This window comes from Myripristis murdjan, chromosome 16, assembly GCF_902150065.1.
Source record: "Myripristis murdjan chromosome 16, fMyrMur1.1, whole genome shotgun sequence".
Taxonomy (NCBI): domain Eukaryota; kingdom Metazoa; phylum Chordata; class Actinopteri; order Holocentriformes; family Holocentridae; genus Myripristis; species Myripristis murdjan.
Window position 1 is genome coordinate 13154398 of NC_043995.1, and position 27872 is coordinate 13182269.

General features: G+C 40.9%; 2 protein-coding genes across 4 annotated transcripts in view; both read left to right on the plus strand.

Moving 5' to 3' along the window:
• Positions 1–2763: 2763 nt before the first annotated feature.
• atp6v1c1a (ATPase H+ transporting V1 subunit C1a) lies at positions 2764–12672 on the plus strand. The gene is made up of 13 exons (XM_030072742.1): positions 2764–2923; positions 3522–3694; positions 4350–4417; positions 5654–5739; positions 6138–6232; positions 6491–6582; positions 7336–7434; positions 7596–7664; positions 7958–8050; positions 8309–8402; positions 10894–10991; positions 11082–11208; positions 11922–12672. Exons 2-13 carry the CDS (start codon positions 3563–3565, stop codon positions 12018–12020), a joined length of 1152 nt encoding a protein of 383 aa, XP_029928602.1. The 5' UTR covers positions 2764–2923; positions 3522–3562; the 3' UTR covers positions 12021–12672.
• Positions 12673–13761: 1089 nt separating this feature from the next.
• Positions 13762–27872, plus strand: part of spire1b (spire-type actin nucleation factor 1b) — a 41669-nt gene continuing 27558 nt past the window's right edge. For all 3 annotated transcript variants that reach the window (XM_030072516.1, XM_030072517.1, XM_030072518.1), the window contains exons 1-2: positions 13762–14329; positions 18750–18778. In XM_030072516.1, coding sequence (XP_029928376.1) covers positions 13960–14329; positions 18750–18778 — 399 coding nt within the window. In that variant the 5' untranslated portion in view covers positions 13762–13959. The remainder of the gene's footprint in view (positions 14330–18749; positions 18779–27872) is intronic.

Below are 27872 nucleotides of genomic sequence, written 5' to 3' on the forward strand. Positions count from 1 at the left end.
TTGAGATATAAAGTGATTAACCCTGGCTGACCAAAGGTCTGCTGTGAACAAGAACACAGGCAGCACACCCAAACAATGAAAGCGCAAAATCATAAAGCATTAAAATATTACAACCTTTTACACATTAAACAACATCTAGGATGATACATCACAACTTCCAAAAATAAATGTTTGTGCGCATTGCTTTTCAGATAAGACATTGTCCATAGGACTATCAATCCAAATTCATATATTAATAAGTCATTCAACCACCTTTGATGTAGTTTCAGTTGGGCTGGTACAGAGAGGTATGGCAGGCTAAGCCCACCATGAATTAGACTCTACATTATGCAATGGGCTCTTAGTGTTGTAGGCTGTTTGATGTCAGTGCGCTGAGTGGTTGTATCCTGGTGTTTCAGCTCTTTTGCATTTGCCAAAGCAGTAAGTGTTGCTAAGTACAAGCAACTCCACACAAACTTTTCCTCAGACTGAGCTGAATGTTAAACAGCGTGACATAAAGCAAGTGGCTGCAGGAAAATAACAAATATGCAAAAGCAAAACCCTCAAAAGACTTCCACTGCAGGTGGTGTAAAAATGAATTCCCAGCATTGCTGTTAAATTTCTTTTTTAATAATTTGTCTCATAGTTATTTATAGATTCAATCTTTGTCAGTTCAAGTAGATAAAACGGCTCCACTTTGGCTCTAAAATATGCCACCTAAAATGAGTGATCCTTTTTCTGTGGGTTTTCCCAGGACATGTCATTGGAACAATATTATCAAAGCGGTCAAGAGATACAGCAGGATCCAATATGAGACGGAAACAATAATACAATCTAAAAAATGTTCCACCTTTAACCCTTCATTCCCTTCCCTTCCCTTCCTTTTATTGTAAAATTAATGATGATAGGCTTAAACTGTAACATTACTCTATGTCTGCGGATGAGATCCTCATAAATGAGCTTTTGTAAGGGCGCATTGTTTGTGAGATAATGTGACCGCCTGACGGATGATCCCATAAATTACATTCAAATGGCTGTCTCATTTTTGTGTATAGTGATTTCTTATGTTTTTAAATCTATTCTGCAAGTACATTTTGCTAAACAACACCCGCAGTGGTATGTGTGTGTGTGTGTGTGTGTGTGTGTGTGTGTGTGTGTGTGTGTGTGTGTGTGTTTGTGTGTGTGTGTGCAAACCGATAGGTCCCCTGAACCCTAGTGAACCAAGCTCTGCTAGTTTAAAGTTCAGACATGTGATACGCACAGTGAGACAGTGTATACAAAGTATTTAGGGAAACCTCATTCCTTGCAATGCACATGAGGGATTTATCAACAAATTGAGTGCTTCATTGTTTTGGTATTTGCAGGAGAGGGTGCAGTCACATTATTCTAAAGAAACAGAGGAAGAAGGAAGGTGACTGCAGCATGCACATTCCAACAGATTTATGAGCCGTGACATTTTATGCCATCTACTTTTATACTTAAACAATTACACATTTAAACTATGGGGTCCAAGCAGGTAGTTTGGAAAAAGAGGGATGAGAGGGCATGGGATCCAGCTTAGAAGTAATAGTAAATTGTACTGTTTGCTATTTACTGCTATGTTCTATGATTGAAAACATACTTCCCTTTTAAAATCAGACTCTTTCAGCCCACTGGACTCTGAGCATCAGTCTGGTCTCTGCAAAGTGACTGATTATGGGCCATGCGCGTGTCCTGATAACATCCCAGCAGACTGGCCCGTGGCCAACCATGGGCAAACTCACCCTACTGTTTGATGTCTAGGGTTGGCTCCAGGCAGACCAAGCATTGTGTCCCAAACAATGAACCCCAGACCCACTGAACTATAAACATATCCCTTTGGGGGCGTTTTCCTAGAATTCTGTGCAGGAGACACCCAGAGTCAGGAAACTTCAAGCCGGCTTTTCTAAAATTAGCAACTTAAATGCCTCAAATGCTACTGACTGGGTACCCAAGATTATCTGTCTCCTCCACTAATAAGGCAGTAATACATGTGGAGTGTTCATAAAACAACAGGCTGACACTAATGTGCTGGGTGGGGGTCTGATCATGTCTCTTAATTCAGGATATGAACCAAAAGTTCTTATCAAAAATGCAAAAGTCTTTCATCATTCAAATTACAGTTTTTTCTAAAATGGGTTGTACACTGATGCTGTCAGCCAAATAATGTTGTAAACTGAAATCCTTACTCATGACTGTTACTGGGCTATGTACAGATGCACAATACTGTTTTGACACAATCTAACCAGCTTGAGTTGGCAGGGGTTAGTGTAGTGCTGGGATGGGGAACCTCATTTACAACCTGCCTTTACACTTACTGTGGCCTGCTGCAGCTTCTCTGAAAACAGGACAAAATTCATTTCTATTCATTTATTTTAAATGTCACTAGCAAAACTGACTATACTATTGATCCATTTGAATACACTTCTTGTACTGCACATACACTGAGGTGAAATGTATAGATTTTCCATTCAGTCCACTTATGGTTTCTCTTATATTGTTTCAGCTACGCTCTTGCACACCTGACCCAATTAAGGCGAGTACATCTTCCAGCACGCCCTGTTCAGGTAGATCTGCTTCAACCAATCAGCATGAAGCCCTTAAATGGATCAGGTGTGAAAGAGCAGAGCTGAAACAAAAACCTGCAGGACAGGCGGTCCTTGAGGACTGGGTTGGGGAACCCTGCTCAAGAGGGTCAAACATGTTGCCTGCAGTACCCACTTCCTTCCAGCTGTGGCCGCTATAGAGTCTGCAGCCTGAGCGGAGTGTGAGAGGCCTTCCGGTTCCTCTGGCACATCAGCTGACTCTGATGCTGCTGTCAGGAGACCTCACGAACTCTGCTGAATGGCAACTATGAAAATTATCAAGCCATAGACACGCTATACAGAATAATTCACCCGGTAACGCTCACATTTTTACAACACAGGTGAGTGAAACGGTTAAATAGTGACGATATCTACCCTTTGCTGTTGTTGCTACTTGCTAGCAGAGCTGACTGGCTAACATTAGCTAATCCCTGCTGGTTGTTATTTAACATTAGCCATCTGTGTTTTTGGCAGCTTCCATTTGCATACAGTTCCGATTTACCCGTATCTATCGATTTCTAACATTGGCCTTCAAGGAACGAAGATATGCGGTGTTGGAAAAACAGTAGCCACATACTGGACTTTAGCACTGAATGAGATACTGCTAATGTTACATTTGCTAGCATCATCCGAGCTCAGTTTGCTTCATGATTCACACAGTGTCAGGACACTTCGTGACAGCACAACTGGCGGCGTTGCTGACAGCTATTTTGAAGTCATAAGATAGGTTGGGGGGGAAAACGGTGCATTTTCATCTCAATTTCCATTTATTTTAACCAAATCAGAGCTACAGGTGAGGAGAAGGACACAAGAGGAAGATAGGACAATAGTACTTAAGTTCCTTTAAAAAAAAAAAAAAAAAAAAAACCTCTGGACATCCTAACAATTAGAAAAGCAAGAAGACATTGCACACCAGTCTAAGTGATGGTCTCCTCTCAGTTTTCTTTAGTTCTACCAGTTGTCAGAGGCCTGCGGTAACAATGACAGAGTTTTGGTTAATCTCTGCGCCTGGAGAGAAGACTTGCCAGCAAACATGGGACAAAATGATGGTGGCCACCACGCGTACCAACAACCTCTCCACCAACCACAAGTTCAACATCCCAGATCTCAAGGTGAGCATGGATTTATCATGTTTTCTGCTGATCATGTTCCCATCTCTATTCCACAATGAGGCATAGACATAACAGATGATTTTGAATTATGATTGTGATAAGATGCTATGAATGTCTCACTGTAAGTGTACTGACTGTAATTATTAAGTAATTATCAGATAATTTTCAGATAAGTTTTGAAAACAAAATCAGGTTTTGGATTTAAAACTACGCTACCACCATGATCAGATAGACTCACCTTGATATATCCACCGTCAATACTAAGCTGTTTGTGTGAATGGGAAGCAGTCCTAAAATAAATCCATTGCCTGCATGCTGATATATTAATTTGGTAAAGCTTTCCTCCACAGAGCAGCTCAGCTAGGCTGGTGTGGTGTTCCTCTGTGCTGCAAGGTGAAGTAACCCCACTGACCTTGCTGCCACGTGGGGCTGTCATATTCTCCTGGAGCTGTTAGCAATGCATGAAGGGCTCTAGACAAAAGAGGCGCCATCCTAAGCACATAGGGCCCCTGGATGTCACTGCGGGCTGATTGAAGCCCAGATGTCACTGTTGAAACACAGCCCCCCTCAGTTCAAACAGAACCAAATCTCAGGCCTTATGACGCACATATGGAGATGTGCTGATGCCTCACTTTGCTTTTGTGTCCACAAACAGGTGGGGACCCTAGATGTCTTGGTCGGGTTGTCTGATGAACTGGCCAAACTAGACTCCTTTGTTGAAAGGTATGCCACCATTCAGTATTCTAATTGGGAATAAATTTATCGCCTCCTGCTTGAGGGATTATTGTTTTAGTGCACTACAGGACTACCATAATCACCCTATGTAAACTGTTCCATATTCTTTAGAGTTAGAGTTCAATACAGGCAGTGTTTTAAAGGACACCAAACATGTGCTTTCTTCTAACCGCTTGATTCTCTGATGTATAGAGTTGACCATTCCTTAATCCCTTCCCCTTACCTTGTTACAGTGAGGAATTTCACATGGGCCTGAGCCTGGCTGGCCTGCAGACTAAAGTTAGCAATTTGCAGTTGGCTGACACAGAAGCAGCTCTTTCTGTAGTCATATTTATGCCAGATGACTTATGTGCTGCTAATGCCCTGTGTTTGGCAAAGTTATTTATAGTCTTTTGGAAAAGTTGACATCCAGAACTAGCACACAGTCAATGACTGGCTGAGCCCTGCTTTGCTTCCTCTGTGGACATTTCAGCAACTGTGAGAAAGTCCGACATTACAACTCGGCTTCACTTGTTAGACCTATAGACTTTTTTATACAGTCTATGGTTAGACCACAGTCCATCTTTTGTCAGGTTCCTTTTTTAAAGTTTCTGTCCAAAATATTTGCATAAGCAGAATACTTTAATTACTGACTACTTGAATACTGGATCCACTAATGCCTGTAAGGATCATTTTGATTTTGTTTTTTAATCCTTTTAGCTTGCCGGTTTAATGACCACAGATGCAATCCTTTTTAACAAACTAGTATAATATGCATTTCGTAATGCAAAGCTAAGCAGCAGATTTGCCTTTTTGTGAGCTAACCATTTTCGGCATGAAATGTGGCTTGGACCAAACATCAAATACTTCTGTCAGTTTCTCTTCTGCTTGGCTACTATACACACAGCTCAGCTTTGATGTGCTGCACGGTGTGTTGAAAGTGTGGAACTGTGAAAGTATGTTATATCATAAATTGCTCTAACAGGAATGTGTGAAACCTTTTGATGTATGTGTTGAATTGGGAGGAGGGGGCTGTACATGTGAGGCCTGCATGTGTGTAGGGTGTGTGTGGTTGGACCTGGCTATGGAAGACTGTGTCCCTGGCTGTTCACTGTGCATCATGCATGTGTGCACAGGACTGGCTCAAACTGGCCCGAGCTGTTCACAGTATTTGTGTGTTAGTTTACACGTGTATGTGTGTGTGTCTGTGCGCACTGTGTTTTGATGACTCCTGGTCGTTCACAGTGTGGTGAAGAAGGTGGCTCAGTACATGGCCGACGTGCTGGAGGACAGCCGAGATAAAGTACAGGAGAACCTGCTGGCCAACGGAGGTACAGTGATGGTCACAACTCAATGCTTGTAGTTTATTTAGGACAACAAATTCTGGTGATCACCCAATGGGGTCATGTAAAGCAAGTTTTACAGGGAAATATGTTAACAACACTCGTGATTCTTATTGTCCCAAGTTTGTGCAGATAAAATAATAAATTTGAGGATGTGTGCACCATATTCATTATACTAGACAAAGTCTCTGATGCGATTCATAATATTATTCTTGTCAACATGACTGAAAAAGCTAGATGGCAATTTAATAGATGAGTCAACATCATATAATAGCATTTTATGTATGCTTAGCTGCGCTGCAATAAAAAGTGAGCTTTTCGTAACTGTCAGCTATAACTTAACATTTTTAACCAGAGCATTATGTGCCCTTTGTTCCCTTTTGCAGTTGACCTTGTTACCTACATCACAAGGTTTCAGTGGGATATGGCAAAATATCCCATCAAACAGTCACTTAAAAACATCTCTGAAATCGTCTCAAAGGTATGTCTGTCAGCTCGGAGGGAAAATATACAACATATATTTGCAGACATTAACATAGATAGGGCAGGTTTTTCATTCGCTCTGTGGATACCCATGTTAAATATATGTAGCACAGAGATTATATAAGTACTCATGCAATTTCCATGGTAGATACACTTGTTACTTTGTGGTGCCTTAGATAAATGTGTCTGCTAAATGGCATGCTGTTATTAATTTCCATGTCATCGTCATAAAGTCTCTGCTGCTATTTCTTTATAGCAAGTAACCCAGATTGACAATGACCTGAAGGCCAGAGCGTCAGCTTATAACAACCTGAAAGGAAACCTGCAAAACCTAGAAAGGAAGAATGCGTGAGTAAACCATTTTTGGAATGAAATAACTAGGACATTTTCCACAGCAACCATTTTGACATAAATAGCAGGACAAACAAAAGAATTACTACAGACATTAATAAAGGTTCTGCCCCATTTAGGTCCGACTGAGCCAGTGTTCTGCTATTGCTCATGTTGGCTCACTGGAAAGGTCATGATCTGCTCAAAAGGAGCAGAACCTTAATTAATGTCATTGTATTTACCTGCTGTTTCATGTCAAAATGGCTGCTGTGAAAAATGTCTGTTTGAAATCCTTGGAACAGTTTTAAAAATCTATCAGTGAGCAAAATGCATCCTCCCTGCCCTGAACAGTCAAAACAAACACTGCACCAGCCAGCTCAAGCATTTGACTTTATGTGTAACACTCCAGTCCCTTGAAACTAGACTCTAAGACTCTAAACAAACATATGCGTCTTGTCAAGCAATGGTTAAAAAACAACTCTTTGTAGTGTCACTTTCTAGGCCCATGTTTTATAGTTTAATACTGTATATCCAGGTAAACAGCTCAGTTGAGAAATAATTTGCAGTGTATTAAGAGCATTGGTCTTAGTGTTTTGTTATTATATGGACTGGTGCTATCAATCATGCAGTAAAGGATTACTGACTAGGTTGCCATGACCATGTTATCATGGACTGAAAAGTCAGACTGCCCGTGCCTCTGAAATGCTTTGTAAACACTGGCCACTGTCAATATGCCATTTGTGTCATTGCAACACTGCTCTGTGCCACCAGGGGGAGCCTGCTGACCAGGAGCTTGGCAGACATTGTCAAGAAGGAAGACTTTGTGTTGGACTCGGAGTACCTTATCACTCTGCTGGTAGTTGTACCAAAGTGAGTATTGCTGTCTTAGTCAATGACAAGCCTTCCTTATATTAGAGCACAAACTCAAGGCCAGTATTTCTTGATTGAAACCATTTCAGAAGAGAGTATGCATACAGCTGATGACAGAGATGGGTCCTAATTTAGTTTCTGCTGCTCCTTTATCTTTTCAGGACAGGATATGCTGACTGGCAGAAAACATATGAAACACTTGCTGAGATGGTGGTGCCTCGATCCACTAAGTAAGTTATATCATTAATACTGCCCTATTACAAAATGATAGATGAAATGTACACTGTAGTTTATTCTTCAAACACCATTTCTTATGGATATTATTTTATTCTTCAAATATGCTGCATCTAGGCAAAATGCACATTTTATTTTTACCATGTGCAGTTGTTCCTCACATGATTGGGATTTTATGTTTGCTAGTTAAGTTATACCTACTGTTATGCCTACTTAGGGGTTAATACACTTAATGTTTTATCAGTGGAGTCATGACAGCAATATAATAAGTCCCTCTCTTTTCTTCCAGTCTGCTATTTGAAGACAATGACAGTGGACTCTTCAGTGTGACCTTGTTCAGGAAGGCCATTGATGACTTCAGACACAAGGCCAGAGAGAACAAGTAAGGGGCATTAACCTACTTGATGAGCTAAGGACACACTCATGATCATGTACGATTGTATAAATCTCAAAAAGATAAGCCAGACCAGCCTCTATAAAAGAGATTTGCTTTATTTCAGGAGAAGCAAGAATACCTCTAATATAATACATGACTATGAAGGATTATTGTTATATTGTTTAAAGAAAAACACTGTGTGAAAATAGAATTTGTGTTCTATTAAAGATGATTGATATTCTCCCTACTCCATCTTCTCTCTAGGTTCACAGTGAGAGACTTCCAGTACAATGAAGAGGAGATGAAGGCAGACAAAGAGGAGATGACACGGCTCTCCACAGATAAGAAGAAGCAGTTTGTAAGTGACATGACAGGGTAAAGTTATGGGAGGGCTGATGTGCTTTCTTCTCTTTTGTATAATAAGAGGCTGATTCTTTTCTGGTGTAGAAGAAAGTGTGTAAAGCAATAATATTGTACAAACAAGCCCATTCCTGTGAATGCAGTCAGCCAGCTGGGGAGGTACACAGGCCTTCAAGTTGTTTACTGCCACTTCTGTTCTGTTACCATTGCTACTATTTGTTATTGGGGGGCGTGGCTCAGAAGGTTGTCTGGAAATTGTAAGGTTGCTGGTTCAATCCCTGGTTGTTATAGTGTCCTTGAGTGAGACAGTGAACCCCTAGCTACTCCTGATGGGCAGCTTGGCACCTTGCATCGCAGCCTCTGCCATCAGTGTGTGAATGTGTGTGAATGGGTCAATGTGAGGCAAACAATACAAAGTACTTTGAGGTCCTATTGATTTGGGACGTTTTCAAATTTAACCATCTCTGTAGTGGTGCTATTTTATCTCTAGCATTTACTGTTTTTCTACAGGACTGTTACGGCACGTGATATGGGACCCAAACTATGGTTCAGGGACTTCCCCAAATCCTATCGATTTCACTTTAATTCGACTTAACTCTCCCAGAAACCATAGGGCTTGGTTCCACATTTCTAGCCACAATGGTTCTGTATTTATGTCAGTGACAGTTGGCCTGCTGGTGGCGCTAGAGGGAAGGTCATGGGCTCACCAAAATTGCCAGGTTCCATCTTCTAGGCCCCATGAACTTTGTCACCCAATTTCCTGGCAATGCAAAACTAGAGAGGTTCATTTCCTGAAGAATGCCTATATGCCTAAAATGGCTCTTGGTAACAGCTTTTAAACAAACACAACAAAGAAAGGCTCTCATCATGACTGGCAGATTTTTTCAAGATGAATGTGAGCTCTTAAAAAGGATTTCATTTGTAGCATGTCTTTGTTTTCAACACAATATATGTTGATTTGTAATGTATATTGTGTTGGAAAAAATAACACAAATGTGCAACATCCTTTAAGAGTGTGACACGGGCAGCACCTTGGCTCAGTGGAAACTCTGTGGCCTCACAGCAAGAAGGGCCAGGGTCAGTTTCCCAGCTGCAGCTCTTGCTGTGTGGAGTTTACATGTTCTCCTTGTGTCTGTGTGGCTTTCCTCCGGGTGTTCCAGTTTCCTCCCACATTCAAAAGACATTAGTATCAGTGTTGGTAAACACTGGTAAACACATCAATTATAGTGTTGTTGACCCAATGTGCTGTAATGGGTGTTTTTTTCTGGGTAGATAGTATTATAAAATAGTTGTAGTTCTAATAGTATTCAGCCTGAAGTTCAGCCAAATAAAAATTATTCAAAAGAGGAAGAGTAACAAAGTGTATTTGTTTCAAGAACTACACTTAAGTACAGTTTTGAGGTACCGGCACGTGACACGAATTACATGAGTTTACATGAGAAACATTTTCACAGTCGTAGTAGAGTGTTAATGCATCAGTAATTTAACACACTGATTCAAATCTTCACAATTCCTACCTAAAATCATCTTACTTCTGATGTGTACATATTTAAGTGAAATTTAGAATACACAATATTACTTTTCCTGAAGAATTTCCATAATCTTATTACTTTTCTCACTGAGGGAGTTTTTTCCATCATTGATGTTACAGAAGTCATGGAGTTTGTCTAAAGCTGTCTGTGCCTTGTTCATCCCCTGCAGCATTCTGTCATTTTTCCAGCTATTTTTGGCTGATATCACTGTTTGTCTTTGGTTTTTCTTTCTTTTTTTTATGTCATTTCACTACATACATGTGTATAGTTTCACAGCGTGTTCTGTAGATATGTCCAGTTTTACCGGTGGCTGATTTTTAGTGGTTCATGGATTTTAAAAATTCTGCGTACTGAGTACATTTTCTATGCCTTCTGCATAGAGTGAGTTGAAAAAGTGAGCTCAGTACTGAGAAATGCTTTAACCAATTGCATTAAACATTAGTTCCAAATCTGAATCCAAATCTCTGGTCTCCATAACCTCCTCAGTGTGTAGGTTATGGAGGGGAAAAAAGCAAAAAAGCAAACTCAACAATGGAAATAGAAGATGTATGGTTGGTTGGAGAATTGATAAAACAGCAACATGCTCTTCTGGAGACCCACCAGCTTTTTCCAGCAATAGGAGATAAGTGTGAGACTTATGGTATATTATGATTTTAAATAAAACAAATGTTAGAGGCGCAAATTGAGCATTGAGTGCCAATATACTATGCAAATGTATTAGTTCAATAACATTGGCCCCAAAAGGCTTGTTGGAGTCATCAAAAGGATTAAAAAAAAAAAGTGCTCTTTTGGAGATAGAATTTCTTACCCTGATATGAGCCTGCTGTTTTGATTTTGTGAACGATGAACTACTAAAATGCATTTTCCTTTCATGTGCATCATAACACTGCTACATGCACAGCAGATGGGATTAAGGGACAGCCTTTCTTAACCCCAGGATGCATTTCTCATTTGTAGGGCCCACTTGTCCGGTGGCTAAAAGTGAACTTCAGTGAAGCCTTCATCGCTTGGATCCACATCAAAGCACTAAGGGTTTTTGTGGAGTCTGTTTTAAGGTACAAATAAAAAAAACAAAACAAATGTCATCATTTGACCCTGGTGGCTTGTTGTGAGTGTATTTATCATGTCATGTGGTGTTTGTCCAGATATGGCCTGCCAGTGAACTTCCAGGCCATGCTGCTGCAGCCCAACAAGAAGACCATGAAGAAACTGAGGGAGGTGCTCAACGATCTGTACAAACATCTGGACAGCAGTGCAGCAGCCATCATTGATGTGAGTGGCCAGGCAATCAAGTTTAATAGTTTGATACTGATATTTACAAGGTCATAACATCAAAACAGTGTTCAGGGTGTAGCTCTGTTCACAACAACACAGACACAGATTGGTTCTTAGAAACAGATGTTTATTGTCTGGACATGTCTTTTTTTCTCTGATGCATTCATGCCTTAGTCACACTGTGAGAACTATATTAGTGAATGAAAATGGTACAAAATATGTCAACAAATTATACAGTACATCATAGCATGAAAATGAATGAAATACTCATTGACTGCTTGAGGTTCTTGAGTCCTTGAGAGTCTTTCAAAAGTCTTTCAAAAGTCTCTGGGTGTCAGTACTGTTTATAGATTGAATCACTGTTGTGTTATTATAAATAGACAATGTAGAGTAAGAAAAGAAAAATGTATTAATACAGAAGCATCATGATATTGTGCACAGCAAGACTTTGCAGCACCAGAACAGATTATTTTATTTTATTTTTTTTTATTTTATTTAATGCTTGAAAGAACTCAGTGCACTGGAGTCAGTGATAACTGGCCTCGGTGATATAGTGGCTGTGTGAGAATGTAAAGGAGATTTCATTTAGCCTCTTGCTCAGCAGATAATAGATGAACCTCCTGCAGAGAACACTATTTACCCCGGTTTTAAACTGCTACTCACATAAAGTAATGGACTGCACTGTGGTTAATGTTGTTTTTCCTTTCCAGTCGGCGATGGACATCCCAGGCTTAAACCTGAGCCAGCAGGAATATTATCCTTACGTCTACTACAAGATTGACTGCAACCTCTTGGACTTCAAAGTTTAATACTTCCCCCAGTTTGTCATTATGTTGAGTGTAGATTAAATTATGTTTCCTTGGCAAAAAATTCCCCTCCTTGCCCTATCTTCGCTGTCTGTGTCCTCACGCACCCCAATCCCTCCACTTGATTGGCTGACAAATGTGCATGCGCATTTCTTGTGTTTTAAAGGGTCATGAACAAGCTTTTACCACTTTGACAACCAAGCAACAGTAATGACTTGGACCTTTTTTCTTTGTTTACAGTTTTTTTTATTTTAAGAAACAAAGTGATAATTTCTATCAGTGATGTGAAATGATTTATGAAATCTGTCTGGATTGGATTTATTTCCAGGTGGAGAGTTGTATATTTACAGTCATTCCACTTATGTGTTTGTGTATATTGACAACTGCATCTTTCATGTTGGTATTCAGAGATTTGTATTTACATGTAAGCAGGTTCATCGTTACACCAACGCCAACCAGATCTGGTATGTGTTGCTATGATGGTGGTTCACCTTGGCAGACATTGTGTAACAAAGATGCAATATATGTGTGTGTGTGTGTGTGTGTGTCGTGGTCTCATGTTGTGTAAATTTGATGTCAAAAGAGATCTATAACTATGAATATTGTGCAAGCCATTGATTGAAGAACATAAATAAATATGAATATAGCTGTCTGATTTCTCATGTAATTTCATGTTGATCTGGACTTGCTGCAACTGTGAAGAGTTAGTTTCATGTCATAACGTCTTGTGCAATGTACATGACGTGAGGGGGCCATAGATGGACAGAGACTGATCCACAGTGAAACCCCATGATGAGTCATGGTCATCTGCAGACCTATAGGCAGTTTCATTATAGGTCTGCAGATGACCTCTCAGTGAAGACTCAATGAAAGTTCCTTTTTCAGCAGAGGGGGAACTGCACTCCATATAGCTGTGAGGAAAATACTTCACTTCAACATGCTTAACATCACAACAGCAGGGGTCACCAAACAATCAGTGTTCAGATTTGGTTGGCTGCTTACTTAAGTTTAAAAGCAAGGAGTTTGGACCTAAGATAAGGAGCCCTTTTATATTAATCCTTGGCCTCTATTTACTGCAAATGGTTGTGTGTCTATGATCACCCTGAGTTTTTAGAGGAAAATGTTGAGTGGTGCAATTGATTCAAAGGCAAATTAAATCACTTCTAACTTAAGATCCAGTAACCTCCCCATGTCAAGGAACCCTGAAAACATACAGTATACAAGAAAGGAAAAAATATCGTTTTCTATTCATGTGTGAACAGATTTTCCGCAAGGGCAAGGGCAACTGAAGTGGAGAAAGAGAAAGATGTGGAGAGAGGGAAACAGTCTAATATATAAATAAATGTAGAGAGGGAAGAGTGACATGGAAAAACAAGAAAGTCGAGTGAAGTGGGGAGGAAGAGAAAGGCAAAAAGGAAACGGGAGACTGGGAAATGTGTTCCTGATCTGTCACATTCCATCGAAAGAAAAGAAGAACAAAAAAACAATACATGCCTGACATTCTTGGAGATGGAAATAAACCTTAGAGATGGAAAGAAAGAGAGAATCTTAGAGATGGAAAGAAACCAATCTCTCCATACATATATTAAGTCAGAGAGAGAGAGAGAGAGAGAGAGAGAGAGAGAGAGAGAGAGAGAGAGAGAGAGAGAGAGAGACCATGTGATGTAGATGTGATGTGGGAGTGAGGCTGGGATGTGTCAGGCTCTGCGACCATGCAAACACACACCGTCTTGTGACTGCTGGTTTTGCCTGGACGACAAACACTGCAAGGCGGGGAGGAAAACATCCATCAGTGTGGTGCTGGCTGCTGCCAGAGAAGGAGGAGGCGGAAGAAGAGAAGGAGGAGGAGGAGGATAGCGCATCAATGCCTCCAGGTTGCCTGTCGCATATCGGCCTGGACCTACCCTCGACATCGGGCCTCCGCCGCTGAGAGAATGAAAGGATGGCCGAGCAGCGATGCGCGGACGACGGACAGTTGATGGATGCTGCGGCGGCGCACCGCGATGAGCGGCATCACACATCCATGGATTTAACGGAGGAAGGGGGGGCAGAGGATCTGTCTCTGGAGGAGATACTGAGGCTTTACAACCAGCCCATCAATGAGGAGCAGGCATGGGCGGTGTGTTACCAGTGCTGCAGATCGCTGGCTCAGGGACACCGGGGCAGGAGGAGTTCCGCCTCCGCCTCAACATCCACCGCCGCCGGATCCGCCGGAGCGTCAGCAGCGGCGTATCCGACAAGGATAGGCGGACCGGAGGATGTGAGAATACAGAAAGACGGATCTGTTAGGTTGCAATATCAGAGCTATGCAGGTAACACCATTATATAAGACCGACTCTGCCTATTGCTTAAATAGATCTAGGCCAGCAGGGCCTCTCTTGCATTTAAAAATAATGGTAGCCCACTAGATAGTGATTGTCATCAAGAAGATCTTGCCTATAATTAGTCGGTAATCCTATAGTTAATTCCAGAAGGGCACAGGGCACAGTACAAATACCACAGCAACACCATAAGCCCCTACAGGAATGTTATTTTGATTCTGTACAGCATAAATTATTCAACAGATTTTAATACGGTCATACAAACTCAGTATTATAGCACTGCAGACAATATACATCCTTAAAGAAATATTACAGGAACAGTAAACAGGGTCAGGTGTCTGTTTGATATAATTGACGGAATAAATATTAGCCCAGATTTAAGGTAGCTCCAGTATCTGTCCTGTCAGAATCAGCATCTCATTGAGTTAAAAGGCAAATAGGCTTATTTCTCTAAGAGCACTCCAAAATCTGCAGCAGGACATCAGCTGTGATCTTTAAAGGCTCCATTAGACATGAGTTCACTGGTCCTCAGCTCCTCTGGCTGATAAACAAAGGAATGCATGCCTTCTCCCCCCACCAGAGACCCCATGTGGCTCTCATATAGTCATGGTGACCAGTGATTCTTACAGTGTTTGCAGGGTAAACGAGAGGCTCAATTTTCTAAATGTTCGTCTTTTATTGAGAACCTCACAGCCTGTTGGCTACTTCATATCAAATCAGTGTGGTCATTAGATTAATCTGATTAAAGCATGTGATGAGATGCTGCAGTGTGCACACAGATCATATCATGGTCTGGATTGGTGAGATGTGTGTGTGTGTGTGTGTGTGTGTGTGTGTGTGTGTGTGTGAGAGAGAGAGAGAGAGAGAGAGAGAGAGAGAAGGAGAGAGAGACAGAGAGAGAGAGGTATACATGTATGCCAGTTTTTGCATGAAAAGGACTCATGTCCACCTATTGTGTCCTCAGGGACCGTGGCCAGTGTTGACTTCCTGTTATTAATGGCTGTTATTGATGAGGTGCTCTGGAAATAAACAGTTGGGATCCCTCTGTTTTCTCTATTTCATCCCTGGAAAAAGAGACCGTGAGCATTATGTCAGCAAAGCATGCCATATATTGTGATAGTCCTGGAATATTCCTTTCGGGGTTCATAATGTGTTTGACATACTCAACAGTGACTTTATAGTGACCATTTTTGCTTTATGATATTTTGTGTCTCCTGTAATAGCACCATAACATTGCTACAATATTCCTGTAGGGACTGATAGTGTGTTTATGGTATTTTTCTAGCACCACTTTCACATTTGTCATGGGATTACTAGGGTTTTTTCTTTATACGGGAGCAGCCAGGATTCAAAGCAGAGGCTATTCTGAGGCTGCATGCCATGCCATATAATGAGCAGTGATAGATGGGTGTGCCTGAGACAAACAGTGCACATTTTTAACCAAACACATGAAGGTGTGCTGTCAAACTGAGGCATGTCACATCCATCACCTGCCGTCTGCATCCTGTGCACTGTAATCACGTTTTGTCACACACTGAACACAACACAGACCAGAGCAGACTGTCTAAATGACTGATTAATATGTCTGTATTTTATTCTGTTATGGACATGCTCTTTATTCAGCTACAACACACACACACACACACACACACACACACACTGCAGAGCCCTGCTGAGACAAGTTGGATTCAACAATGCACTGCAGGCTTTATCTAATCAACTTTTGGGAGCAAAGATGAAAAGTAGAGCTATAATAAGGGTGCGATTTGTGGTCTGTCTGGCTATATGGTCAGAATGAATGGGCTATTTTTAGCAGCATGGAAGCAACCAAAGGGGAGGGTGGACCTTCTGTGCAGTACTGCTTGAAGCACTGCAGCCTCCTGTAGTCCACTGTTGCCGTTTTGGCTGCTCTTATTCCTCTGTTGCTTATGTAATGGCCATGTAATGAAAAGTTGAAATATTTTGCTCAATTGATGCAGCTCACCAAGACATTTGACATGGTTATTTGAGTGATTATTTGCTTCCTATATGTGCCATTCTTCAAGTATTGCAGTCAATACATTATTTCATGTTATTTTACAAATGTACATGCTATCAGTGTCATGCTACTTATTTTGCATCACACACTGAATGTCAAAATATTAGGGAAACTTACTATTCCTATGAAGTACAAGTACAAGTTTTTTTTTTGTTTGTTCGTTTTTTTTAAAGCTTCAGACAACTGAGATGTAGAAAGTACCAAAAGCGCTGCAACTCAATATCAGGAAAATGGCCCTAACATTTTATAAATCGTAAGTAGTTTCTCAAGCAGTTTGGGGAGAATGTTTTGATCAGTGTATCCATGCAAACAGTCTCAGTTTTCTGGGTAATTTGCTGCTCTAATTTCCACTTATCTGTGCTGCTCAGCAGGGGCTCTCTCTCCCTGAGGCAAAAGCTTAAGCAGGCAAACTCAAGCCAGAAAAGTGTTAGATTAAAATAAAAAGAGTCAGAAGTGTAAAGGATGTAGGAGTTCTTTCAAATTCCATTCCAGGGATGATTTGTTATCAGTGTCCATCACTCAAAACCACATGTCCTCTCATCATCCCTTTATTCAGCAGTGTATTAAGCTCACCTGACTTATTGCCTTTTATGAGAATCCATCATAGCAAAGCAGGATAATTTTAGTAATCTACAATAGCGGACAATTTGGAATGTTTTTTTTTTTTTTTTTTTACCATGGCTAGACAGTGATGAATAGATATCATTTCATGCTTTCAAAATCATCCCCAAGTGTTGTAGTATCTTTAGGGAGTGACATTAGATTATTTTCCCCATCTTGTCTGGTGTATAAAAATACAAGGCAGGTGTGCAGATTACCAGATACACTCATAATACTGTTACCTGTTGCTCTTCACACTGCAATATTGCATTAGAAATAGCTTATGCAAGTAAAGGTCGTGAGATAACGTCAGACTTGCTGCGATATTGCATTACTTTCTGCCATAATACAATGCAGGCGTTTGTTTCAGAGGGTCATCTGTTAGCTGACTGTTCATGATACTGAAGCAAAAGCTGTTTATGACGATGATGGTGAGGCCTCGGGACACTAAAGTAAATCCTCGTTTTGTAACGAAGCACACTGATGCGTCAAGGCTTCTCCCAACCAGATTCAGGGAGAGTTTCGTCATTACTGGTCACATGCTACTCTTACTAATCAAGTGGTAAAACTGAAGGGCAGCTTTTATTAAAACTGGCCTGGTTTGCATGATGGAGTAGCGGACAGAAGACTTCCCTTTAAATTAATTTCAGACGCTGGGTGTAAGATAAGGACAGAAGGAGAGACAATGTAATCACTGATAAGTAAGCTGGGAGGGATGTTGCGCTAAAGGCTTTCCTGCACATGTGTGATAACATATCAATGTCAAAATCAGAACAAGCTGTAGGAAAAATCATAGACACCTTGCACTGTCATTTTTTTTTTCCTCTTGAAAGCTGCACTAGAAGGTAAATTTGCTCTTTGGTAGCTCCAAGTGACACTGAGATAACGGTTTGAATATGAAAGGACTTAATCACCCAGATATCATATATCCTGATGTTAAAGTGTGCTACATTTCTACATTTCTTTTTATTATTGCCTTGTTTTGGGTGGAAAAGGAAAAAAAAAAGTCTAGTTTTCTCTGGATGAAGAGCGTATTTGCTGCCTCTTAAAAAACAATTTGCGGTTTTGATTTTTCCACTTTTGTACTTCAAGGGAATTTACCACCCGTGAGTCGTACAGACATCAGAAAATAATGTAAGCAAATGGTGCAAATACAAGGCATCTCAAATAAACATGCACCATGTAAAATTACATTGACATGAGAACCCTTTAGATTCGAATGGCAAAAAACGAGGAATAAGTACAAAATTTGATCATCGCTGGCCTGACTTACTGATAAATTATGTGCTTCTGTTTTTTTTTTTTTTTTTTTTTGTCAGCTGAGTCCAAACGGTCCTCACCTCAGTCAACCCCCAGTCTTGTCTAGTGCACCTTTAAGAGGAATGCTCTTTTCTTTTGTACCCCCAGTTTATGTGTGCCTATGTCCCCCCAGCTTCAAAAGGAAAAAGGAATGACAGTGATTTGTGATGGGCACTTTTCATTCAGTTTCTTCTCCATGAAACTGTTTTTCAAATATTTCTGTGGGTATTTTTGGACATTGAAACCTGAGACAGTTCACGCCACAGTGATATCAAGCCATTGTTAGCTGAAGCAAAATGCATGCATGACCTTTGGCTTTAAAGACTTAGAGCATCGACATGTGGGCTTAAGCTCTCTCAGTCACATGTATTTATGTACTGTAATTGAACAATGGCCTACATGTAGCCATGTATATCTGTGTGTAAGCTGCTTTATATTCAGGTTTATGTCTGTTTCTTTCTTGTTTCCCTGCAGGTAAATACAGCGCTTGCACATCAACAGAGGTGAGTAGCTCTACTGTAACACTGCTGTGTTTCATCATCTCTGCATAGGTGTGGTGAAGATACTTTGGACAATATTTACCCCGAGTGCCTCACTGCTAAAGTAATGTGTGTGGTGTGAGGGAGAAATAACAGATAATACCTTACGCTATAGGAGGAAAGTCATCACTAACAGACTACATCAGGCATAAGCTGCATTTTATCACCATCTTGTTCACTTTGCTTTGGACAGTATATTTTATGTGATTGACAGAATACCACTTTTTATCACCACTTTGTTTACAGCTCCTTGGTCAGTGTTTAGCTCTTGTGGGTGGTATGTTACTTTGTTGCTGGGTGAGAGAGAGAACAACAGAGATGTTGGTCACATAGAGGGATTACGTTGGGTGTAACTAGTGTAACATCATTAGCAATGTTTTTGATGATTACCTAACAAAACCACATACACTCCATGTAGGAAAACCACCGTGTTTCTGGAAGGGTACCAAACACTCAACAAGAGACATGTTTATGAGGGGGAGAAATGGTTGCATAATGGTAGACTTAACCACAATGATGCCATTACTTGCTTTTTGAAATGTTTTTCTCACACAGTTGGCTATATGACTGATTTAGTTACAATAATGGAGGAAGCCAGTGAACAATAACAGAGAAAATATTTAAACTGAAGTGGACACTCTCAGAGTTTATTTCGGCTGTGACCAATGGGAGGTAGTGCTGTGGCTGAAACTATGAGTTGACACTGGTGTGTTGTGATACCTGCTGTTCAAGTTTCAACTGTACTCGTCTCTAGTGGTTTACATGAGAAAAAAAAACACCAAGAAGGCACTCAGTAGAGTACTGACCTGAGTCAAAATCACAATTGGAATTTGCAGCCCTATGTTTGCTAAGCCACGTCCCTTCTTGGCAATGCTGTTGTCATGGGAGACGCACCTTTCGGCCAGTGAGAGTTGAACTTTGGTCAGTGCCGCTTTGACCAATGACCAACCATCCCTCCAACGCTCCATGATGTTATATGGATGTATTTGCAAGTTATGGACCTGTTTGCCACGCAGAGTTATCCTGCTGATGAATGAGTAGACAGGTGGACTGAATCACGTAACCCCCTGCTGGGCTCCCTTCACCTCATGGTTGGAGATAATAACACAACCCGCACAATAAAGTGGGGCTTAACCACTTGCCGGCGTGGAATACTTTAAAAACAGAATATAACAGATTAGAAACAACACAGGAAAATAATGTTTACTTTGTTAAGCAGGTGTTGGGACATCTGCATGCAGCCCGGTCACCATGTCTGATAATAGTGTCGATAATTGACTGCGGGCAACAGAATCCACCATTTTCAATGTGGCAGACTGTTTTTTCCTGTAGTCATTTGTTTTTATTGCCTATCTGTCAGGCGTTATATACTGTCTTCCATTTCATTGCCTGCCTCTTTCTCCCAGCCTGAATCTTTTGACTAGACATTTCCATCCTCCGCCCCAGTGCTCCCAGCTGGCCTCCCTGACTGACGGGGTGGAAATGTCACCCAGCAAGGCCTCCTCTTTGATGATTGTTCTGGGTGACGTTTAAGACCTAATTAATGAGCCACGTAAAATTGTCTCCTCCACCCACTGCCTCCACAGACTCTCTCTGCGCTAACATTAGTGCCTTGTTAATGGTCGTGATGGCAGCTGTAAAAAAAACAGGCTTTACAGTACTGAATGAACTATCATACTGACTTTTACCTTTCATAAACACTGCTGTATGTTCAAGATGTGACGATTTTAGTTTGCAGGGATCTTGATTGATGTTGCTGTAATCAGCAGACAGTCTCAAGGTGTATGATGTATTAAAAGGTGAGAAATGGTTTGAAATTGACCTGGAAGTGTGTTGCTTGAACTGTTTGGCTGGATGTTGTCAGAGCTATTTGCAGCTCAGTGGTGACGAGGTTGTTGTGTGGAAGCTGTGGATGTGGATTGATGGATCGCATGGTAATAGGGCTGCGATAACAGATGGGCAGTGAGCAGCTCAAACACACACACACATGGACACACACTGCTCATTGCAGTAGTGGAGAACCTGACACTGCATAGACAAATCCGCCCTAAGCAGCTTTGCAGCAGAAATGAGTTCTTACAATACAGAGTATGAGAAACTGGCTGACAAAACTACTGTCAAGTCGTTTGAGGTACTTGATGCTTGACGGCATAAAATCCCACAGCACAGACACTCAGCATAACATCGCTAATACCACAGCTTGTGAATGCTGAAAGAACGGGAGCACACACATGTACATGCGCTGACACACATTATCCACACATGACTTCAAACTGTGTGAACTCTACCAAATGATGCAGTTGTGAATGTCAGATGATGCTCTCTTTTTCATAGCCGGTGAGCTGAGCTCCAAGCATGATCACAGCATGCTACAGAGCCGTGTTTTTTTTGCACAAAAATGACTAAAGGTAGCTGTTGTAACAGTAACTCACCTCAAATGGACATTTACATGTGATTTTGTGCAATCACCCAGCCCATGATTAGTTTTAGCTGTATAACAGACAGTATAACCATTTGGCTGCCTAATACACCAACTCTGTCTCTTTTTAACTTTACTAAGGGCATAAACAGCGGCAAATTTTTTTTTTCTCTGCTGGTGATCCCTACGGCCATGCTAGACCTTCCCAGTCCCGTGATGGGGTTGTAACCCCCCAGAGAGCGAGGATTATGCTTCATCGCATTCTGTCAAAGTTTAACTGTGCAGACTTGAGGCATTGTTAATGTCTGGTTGTGGATCTTTGAAGTCTGGAAAGGGATTAAAGATTAATGATCACTTTTACTGTTTAACATAAATAGAAATTTCAAGCCAGATTGTTGCAGGGCATTTTTACTAAATTTGTGTAGAATACTTGCCTTTTTTTTCTTGGACAATTTTACAAGTTTACTTTATGATACTGGCTGTTTATGTTTGTGTGTGTTTGACAGAGGGAAAGAAAGAGCAAAAGAGAAGGGAGTTAAAAGGAGAAGGATGAAAGGAAACTGCAAAGCAAGGTCGAGATAGAGTGTATGTGCTTTGATTCAAGTGTTTTCTCTGCACTCTGTACGTGTGTCTCATTGAAGTTATGTGTCTTGCATGTCTGCTGAACAGTGAACCAAAGCAGCTATGGTCAGTCATATGACTGTCAGAGGTTGTAGCATAGTCAGGCGTAAGGACCTCCGTAAGGAATCTGCTCTTCTACAATGTGTGTTTGAAGGAATAACATAACTCACACTTGTTTTCCACATCATGAAGCGCTCATGATGCCTATATCTTATCGCCATGGGAATGCTTAACAGGTTCAGCAAGTTTACTGTCCATGTTTGTTAGCTGTCAGTCACTTTCTGTCGAACACTTAGCGCTTCAGTCATCAATTATGAACTGAGCGGATCGATTCTCTGCAGCATTGCTTCAATGTCAGTCTTATGAGACAGTGGCATTAGTGGTACATTTGTTTGATGGTTCAATTTGTTCGATTTTGTGAGAGCAAGTTATTTAATAAATGACCCGAACAAGACAGGGGTTTTTATTTCATGTTAAATACACACATATTGCATGTGTTTCTTACAAGATGCTCAGAATATACTTTTAACTTAATATCAATGACGTACAAGCCTGTTTTGAACACATAGATCACCCATACCAGCCATTTGCTTCCCCTCCAGAGATGAATGTAAGTGGGATAAGAGGTGGGCTGACTAGATTTTACAGTCCAGCTAGGGCCTCAGTTCACAACAGAATTCATTTATTTTATTTATTACATCAAGCGGGAATCTGTTTGATGTGGCCTGTGTTTTAGGAAGCTGCTGTCTTCTGCTGATGGTCACTGCTAGGGCTTAGTTGCCTTGCTCAAAGGCATTTTTGCAGGAATTACTGAGAGAGGGGAGATTGTCTCCTTTTATTCTCCCCACTCAGATCTGCCCAGTTTGTCTTGGATTTGCACTAGCAACTGTGGCATGACAAACAAGAAGCCCTTGATCCCGGTTGTATTCAATGGTATAACAATTAAAACAATCCAAACATTTATTTGTTGTCCTTTTCCTTTTTGTAAAATTCCAATCAGGTGAATTCCTGTTTACTTGCACTAATGCGAACTAATTCCTGCAGCCTCCACTAATGAGGAAGTATAAATGTCAGAAATCCCCACATTAGTTCCTGCAGTCCTTTAATTCTAACCAGTTTGTGCTGATTCTAGTAATTCTTTGCCAAGGTGTTGGCTGTTGCTGATAGATGGAGGGCTGTTTCATTTGCAGACAGTAACCCAGATCTGATAGATTTCAGTTAGCAGTCAGTCAACAGTTTAGTGTCGCTGTGCTCTGGCCCTTTGTCTCGGAGAACTTTCACCGAGCGGAATTCATAGGCATTCTCAGTTTCTAACAGTGGTTGTCTTTGTTTTCACATCCAGAGAAAAAAAAGTGTGGATGTCCATAAAATCTCATGGCCAGATCCATAGTCCTCTTTATCGCCAGCCTCCTGACCATGTGAGATCCTCACTTACCTCCCTCAGTGTTGTCTGGGAGAGCCGTGGAGCGAGTCCAAGCTCACTTCAGGCTCAGGAGGCTGTTTTCCTCTCATATCGTGTGAAATCCAGAAGGCCCGCCATGTGATTCATACAGGGGGGTTCACTCCTGACGTGTGTTTTGCCATCAAACTCTAACGAGGCAAGAATTTTATCTAAAAATACACCCATCTTATCGGGTTCAATCAAACCGTGGGGCTGAATCACAAAAGAGTGTGCAATGTCCATATGAATTTGCCCTATTTACTCAAATTAAATTGTAGTGTTGGGTAGATAGACTTCTCCACCTACAAGAGCCTTTTATTTTATACAACACTAGATCCAAAAGTGCAGTCACAGCTTGGTAAAATGGCGTTTTTGTTTCCAGGCACCTTGGGTGTGGAGCAAATTGTGAAGTAACTTAGATCTGGCAGCATTATTCCCTTTAAATACATTTAAAAATATTGATTTTTTAAGGAAACTGGCTCTTGTTTTCAGAGATATAAGTATAAGATATATATAAGATATAAGTATATAAGTAGAATACAGATCAAGTAAGTACCCTGACCTGCCTTGATGTGTACTGTGCTACAGACTTTGATATTATAGATCAGCCTGCACTTTTTTCCTTTTCTTTTGGGTAAGTGAATGTTTTTTTATGTGTAACTTTTGGCTTTTTGTTGCCTTCTTGACTTTAAAAAAAAAAAATTGTAAAATAAAACAAAATAAAATAAAAAGACTAATCTGGACTAAAAAGCTGGACTCAACAGTGTTAGATCTTTTGCCTCTCCTGTTCCTTTTCTTACAAAACATCGCACACATTACATGTAGTTCACTGACCTCATGTTGTATTATTTCTGGATATTGATGTCAACATTTTTAATACACTTGCAATTTGGAGCCACCGTTGTGCAAAGTCACCTATAAACAAGCTTCAATTTGAGCTTTGATATACGCAAATGTTGGGCGTGGGGAGCATGAAGTAATAAATAAATATGGAATTGTGGTAGCATTACTTTCAAAGAGTAACTCATAAACTGGGAATGTTTGGCGGCACCTAAACATCTCACCTAATGCATTATTTTGTGATGTAACGCACTGAAATCTAGGGCAGATGTTACATGTACCCTCACCAGCCTGAGGCTCTGTTGTTATATCATATCCTTTTGGATTCCTGTGCTTATACCTGAAGTCGTGTACTACAGTTACAGGCGACAGCAGGCGTGAAATCTAACCTGACATCACCCAGAAACTGACACCTTGACATAACATTCAAGTACGCCTTCATGAATAAGGTAAACACTAATTTGATCTGGTTAGGTAAAAAAAAAAAAAAAAAGACACTAACATAACAGTAGACAGTATAGGTGCTGGGTTTTGATGGTTGCTAATGGTAAACAAAATGAATGGGTGGTGTTTTGCCTCCAGGAGTAAGAGGCCTGATGCAGAAAGAAAGAGTGCAGTCTTTGTATGTAACTGAATAAGAATTCACTGCCGGCAGGCGTATAACTGTGGAAGCAGCAGCATCATGGCATATTTATCTGCTGCCTCACAATGTTTACTGACTCCATATTGGCAATAAGAAACATGTATGGCTTGGGAAATAAAATAAGTCGATTACTTTATACTGCATGAGAACATATCATACATATGAAGCGTAGACAGTGGAAAAGAACATGAATATGATGCTTGACTTTGACATCCACTATCATAACAATTGCCTCACCTCAAGAATCGTAAGAGTCGTACTCTGTATTAAGAAAGGAGTTTACATGTTTGATTTCTGGACAAAAGCGAAGGCCGTTTTTCTAGGCGGTTTGCCTTACGTTCAGCTCTCCTCCTCTCTCCTGGTTCGTGACAGGAATGCCGAAATCTTAGCCGAGCTGTTTGATGTTGCTCTGCTCTGTGATGATGGCCATTGCTGCACTTCGCTGCACAGTCAAATCTCCCTTGGCTGACATCTTCCTCCTCCTCCCAGCCTCTCTCTCTCTTCTCCTTCTTCTTTCATCCCCACCCCTTCCTCTCCTCCAACCCATCATGTCGAAAAGTTGCCTGGAAGCCCGGGAGCCAGTTTGGGGTGTGTGTGTGTAGGGGGGGGGATTTTAAACTGGATTGGAGACATGGTTGTGTTAGTGAACTGTTATGTTTGAGAGCGTCAGACTTTGGAGCCCTCATGGAGTCATGTGGACAGTTCTGGTTTGCCCAGAATGAGTCACAGTTTACAGTTAATTATTTGTGAGGAAAAATGACTCCATCAAGCACTTTAGTTATGCTTAGGCTGGACCGGAATGACAGTTGCAACAAAGAAAAGATTCTCTTCCAGGCACTGAAAAAAACAAGTCATTGGATTCGGATTAAGCTTAGTGCATAAGGAGTAAAAGCACTTTTATTAACAATACATCGTTCTGATTTTATAAAATTTACAACTGATGTTTCCCCTTTTTTAAGTGTGCATGCCTTGCTGGTGTGAGACATAGATCTGTACAGACTCACATAATTTAACTCTAAATTCTCACGGAGGTTCCCAAAGATGCCAAATATTAATTACAGGGAAATGTGTATAAAATGATGCACAACACATCTACATATTTTCTAGTCGATGTGATGCTGCAGCCATAAAATAATGGCATCTTGGCTCTGAATATTTCACTCTAATATTTCACACTGGAAGTGTGATGTAGCTGCAAGGAAGCTGCAACCAGCACATACACAGTATTTATGTGACATTATTGCACAATAAGAAAAAAAAAAAAAAGACACTTAAGGGAGAATTTAAGGTAAAATCAGGGGGTTGATGGCTATGGAAAATACAAATAACGTTAAATGTGGGGGGTTGAAGTACGCGTGACCAAGGGAGGAGTCTCAAATGATGCAACGCCTCCTTGGTTTCAGTTGCAGAGTTTTAAAAGAAGCGATCAAATCTATCTTCCTTTTCCATCGACTTTATCTCCTGTGACAGATTTTTAACCTTCACTATTTTAGTTTCAAATGAATTTTTGAAGGTGTGTCCAGCTCAGAGATAATCTTAGCAAGATGAGAAGCCTGAAAATCCACATACTTCACATGAAAAGCACAATCTACTGGGCAGGTCTTTAATAGATCTCTGATTTCCTCATACCTTCTACTGTGTGCTGCGGGTGGTGGCCTCAGGTTATAGCAGCTTCCTGCAGGGATATGTTCACATGTACAGGTGTTTGTGTATGTGTGTGTGTGTGTGTGTGTGTGTGTGTGTGTGTGTGTGTGTGTGTGTGCGCGTGTGTGTGTGCCTTGGCTGCCTCTGCGGTGTCATATATCAATGGGTGTGGATCTGGGTGGAGCTCAGACAAAGAGGTCTCATTCAGCTTGGCTGCAGCGATTCCCCCAGAGGAAACTCGGCTCTGAGCCACGGTGATGAAGAGAAGAGGACAGATCTGTCATATGACTCCTCCCTCCATGGATTTCCATTGATTTTATCCTTGATCTTCATGTCCGCCACCCCCCACATCACCCCCACCACCGCTAATCACTGTGTTTCTCTTGATCTGTCACCTGTCTCCACCCTCCTTGACCTCTCTTGGCCATCTAATGACTCTCTTCTCATTCATTGCATCTCCTTTTCCTCTTTCTCTGCCTCTGGTCCACTTTTTTCCCTCCCTCTTTCCTCTGATGGCCTCATTCACTTATCCTCCCTCTTTCTCACAGAAACCACACTTGGTTTCATGCTCTCACCCCCCTCTCGGTCTTTTCTCAGTGTTCAGGGCTGCAGAATAATCCCCTGTGTGATTTCCCAGTCTTTTCTTTTGTCTTGGCCTTGGCATTTGCTGGCTTTATACACTGTGACTCTCCATTTCCAGGGCAGTTTGAGCACTTAGAAGCAAATGCAGCACCTCCCGACCTGCAAGCATCAGTCTCTGTACCACAGTCGAAAAGTGGATCAGTCTACAGATATTTATCTTCTACACACACGTAGAGCATTTCTGTTTAGAGAAAGCATCCCAAAAGAATTGACAATTAAACAAATTACACAGAAAATGCTTTATACAGCCATCTTTAAATCTGTGCTGTGTACAATTGTGTCATTATTATGATTAGATAATATTTTAGGGATAGATATCTTTATGTTTGTGGATTTCTCAGAAAGCAAAACTGCACTGACACCGAGCAAAAAAGCTCAGTAATTGCTTTAGGTATGCAGATTTTCTGCTTTTGAAGATCTTTTGACTTTTCCATCATGAAAAGATAGGCTGATTCTGCATTAACGTGTGCATCATTATGTCGTTATGATTACAGATCCTACAGAGAGAAGTTAAATCTTCACAAATATGCTTGTCATTATGTATGCCATGATGACGAACGGTTGAAATGCCAGACGACTCTTAGTTACAGTTACAGTCATTTTGTTGAACTTTTAGGGTAAAATACAACTGAGCACATTTGCTTCTGTTAAATTACTGATGTAGATCCAAGCCAATAAATTCAGATGCTTCCATCCTCAAAATATGGACTTAATCCTGCACAAACAAGTATGTAATTGGGTTATGACCATTAGAGTTATATCAGTGTATGACATTAATTACTTGCAGCACGCTGGCAAATTAATAATC

Excerpts from the sequence above, each read along its gene's own strand:
- atp6v1c1a (XM_030072742.1), top strand. The coding sequence starts at position 3,563 with ATGACAGAGTTTTGGTTAATCTCTGCGCCTGGAGAGAAGACTTGCCAG. Across the intron at positions 6,583-7,335 it reads AACCTAGAAAGGAAGAATGC|GGGGAGCCTGCTGACCAGGA; the intron begins GTGAGTAAACCA and ends CTGTGCCACCAG. Across the intron at positions 11,209-11,921 it reads GTGCAGCAGCCATCATTGAT|TCGGCGATGGACATCCCAGG; the intron begins GTGAGTGGCCAG and ends TTTCCTTTCCAG.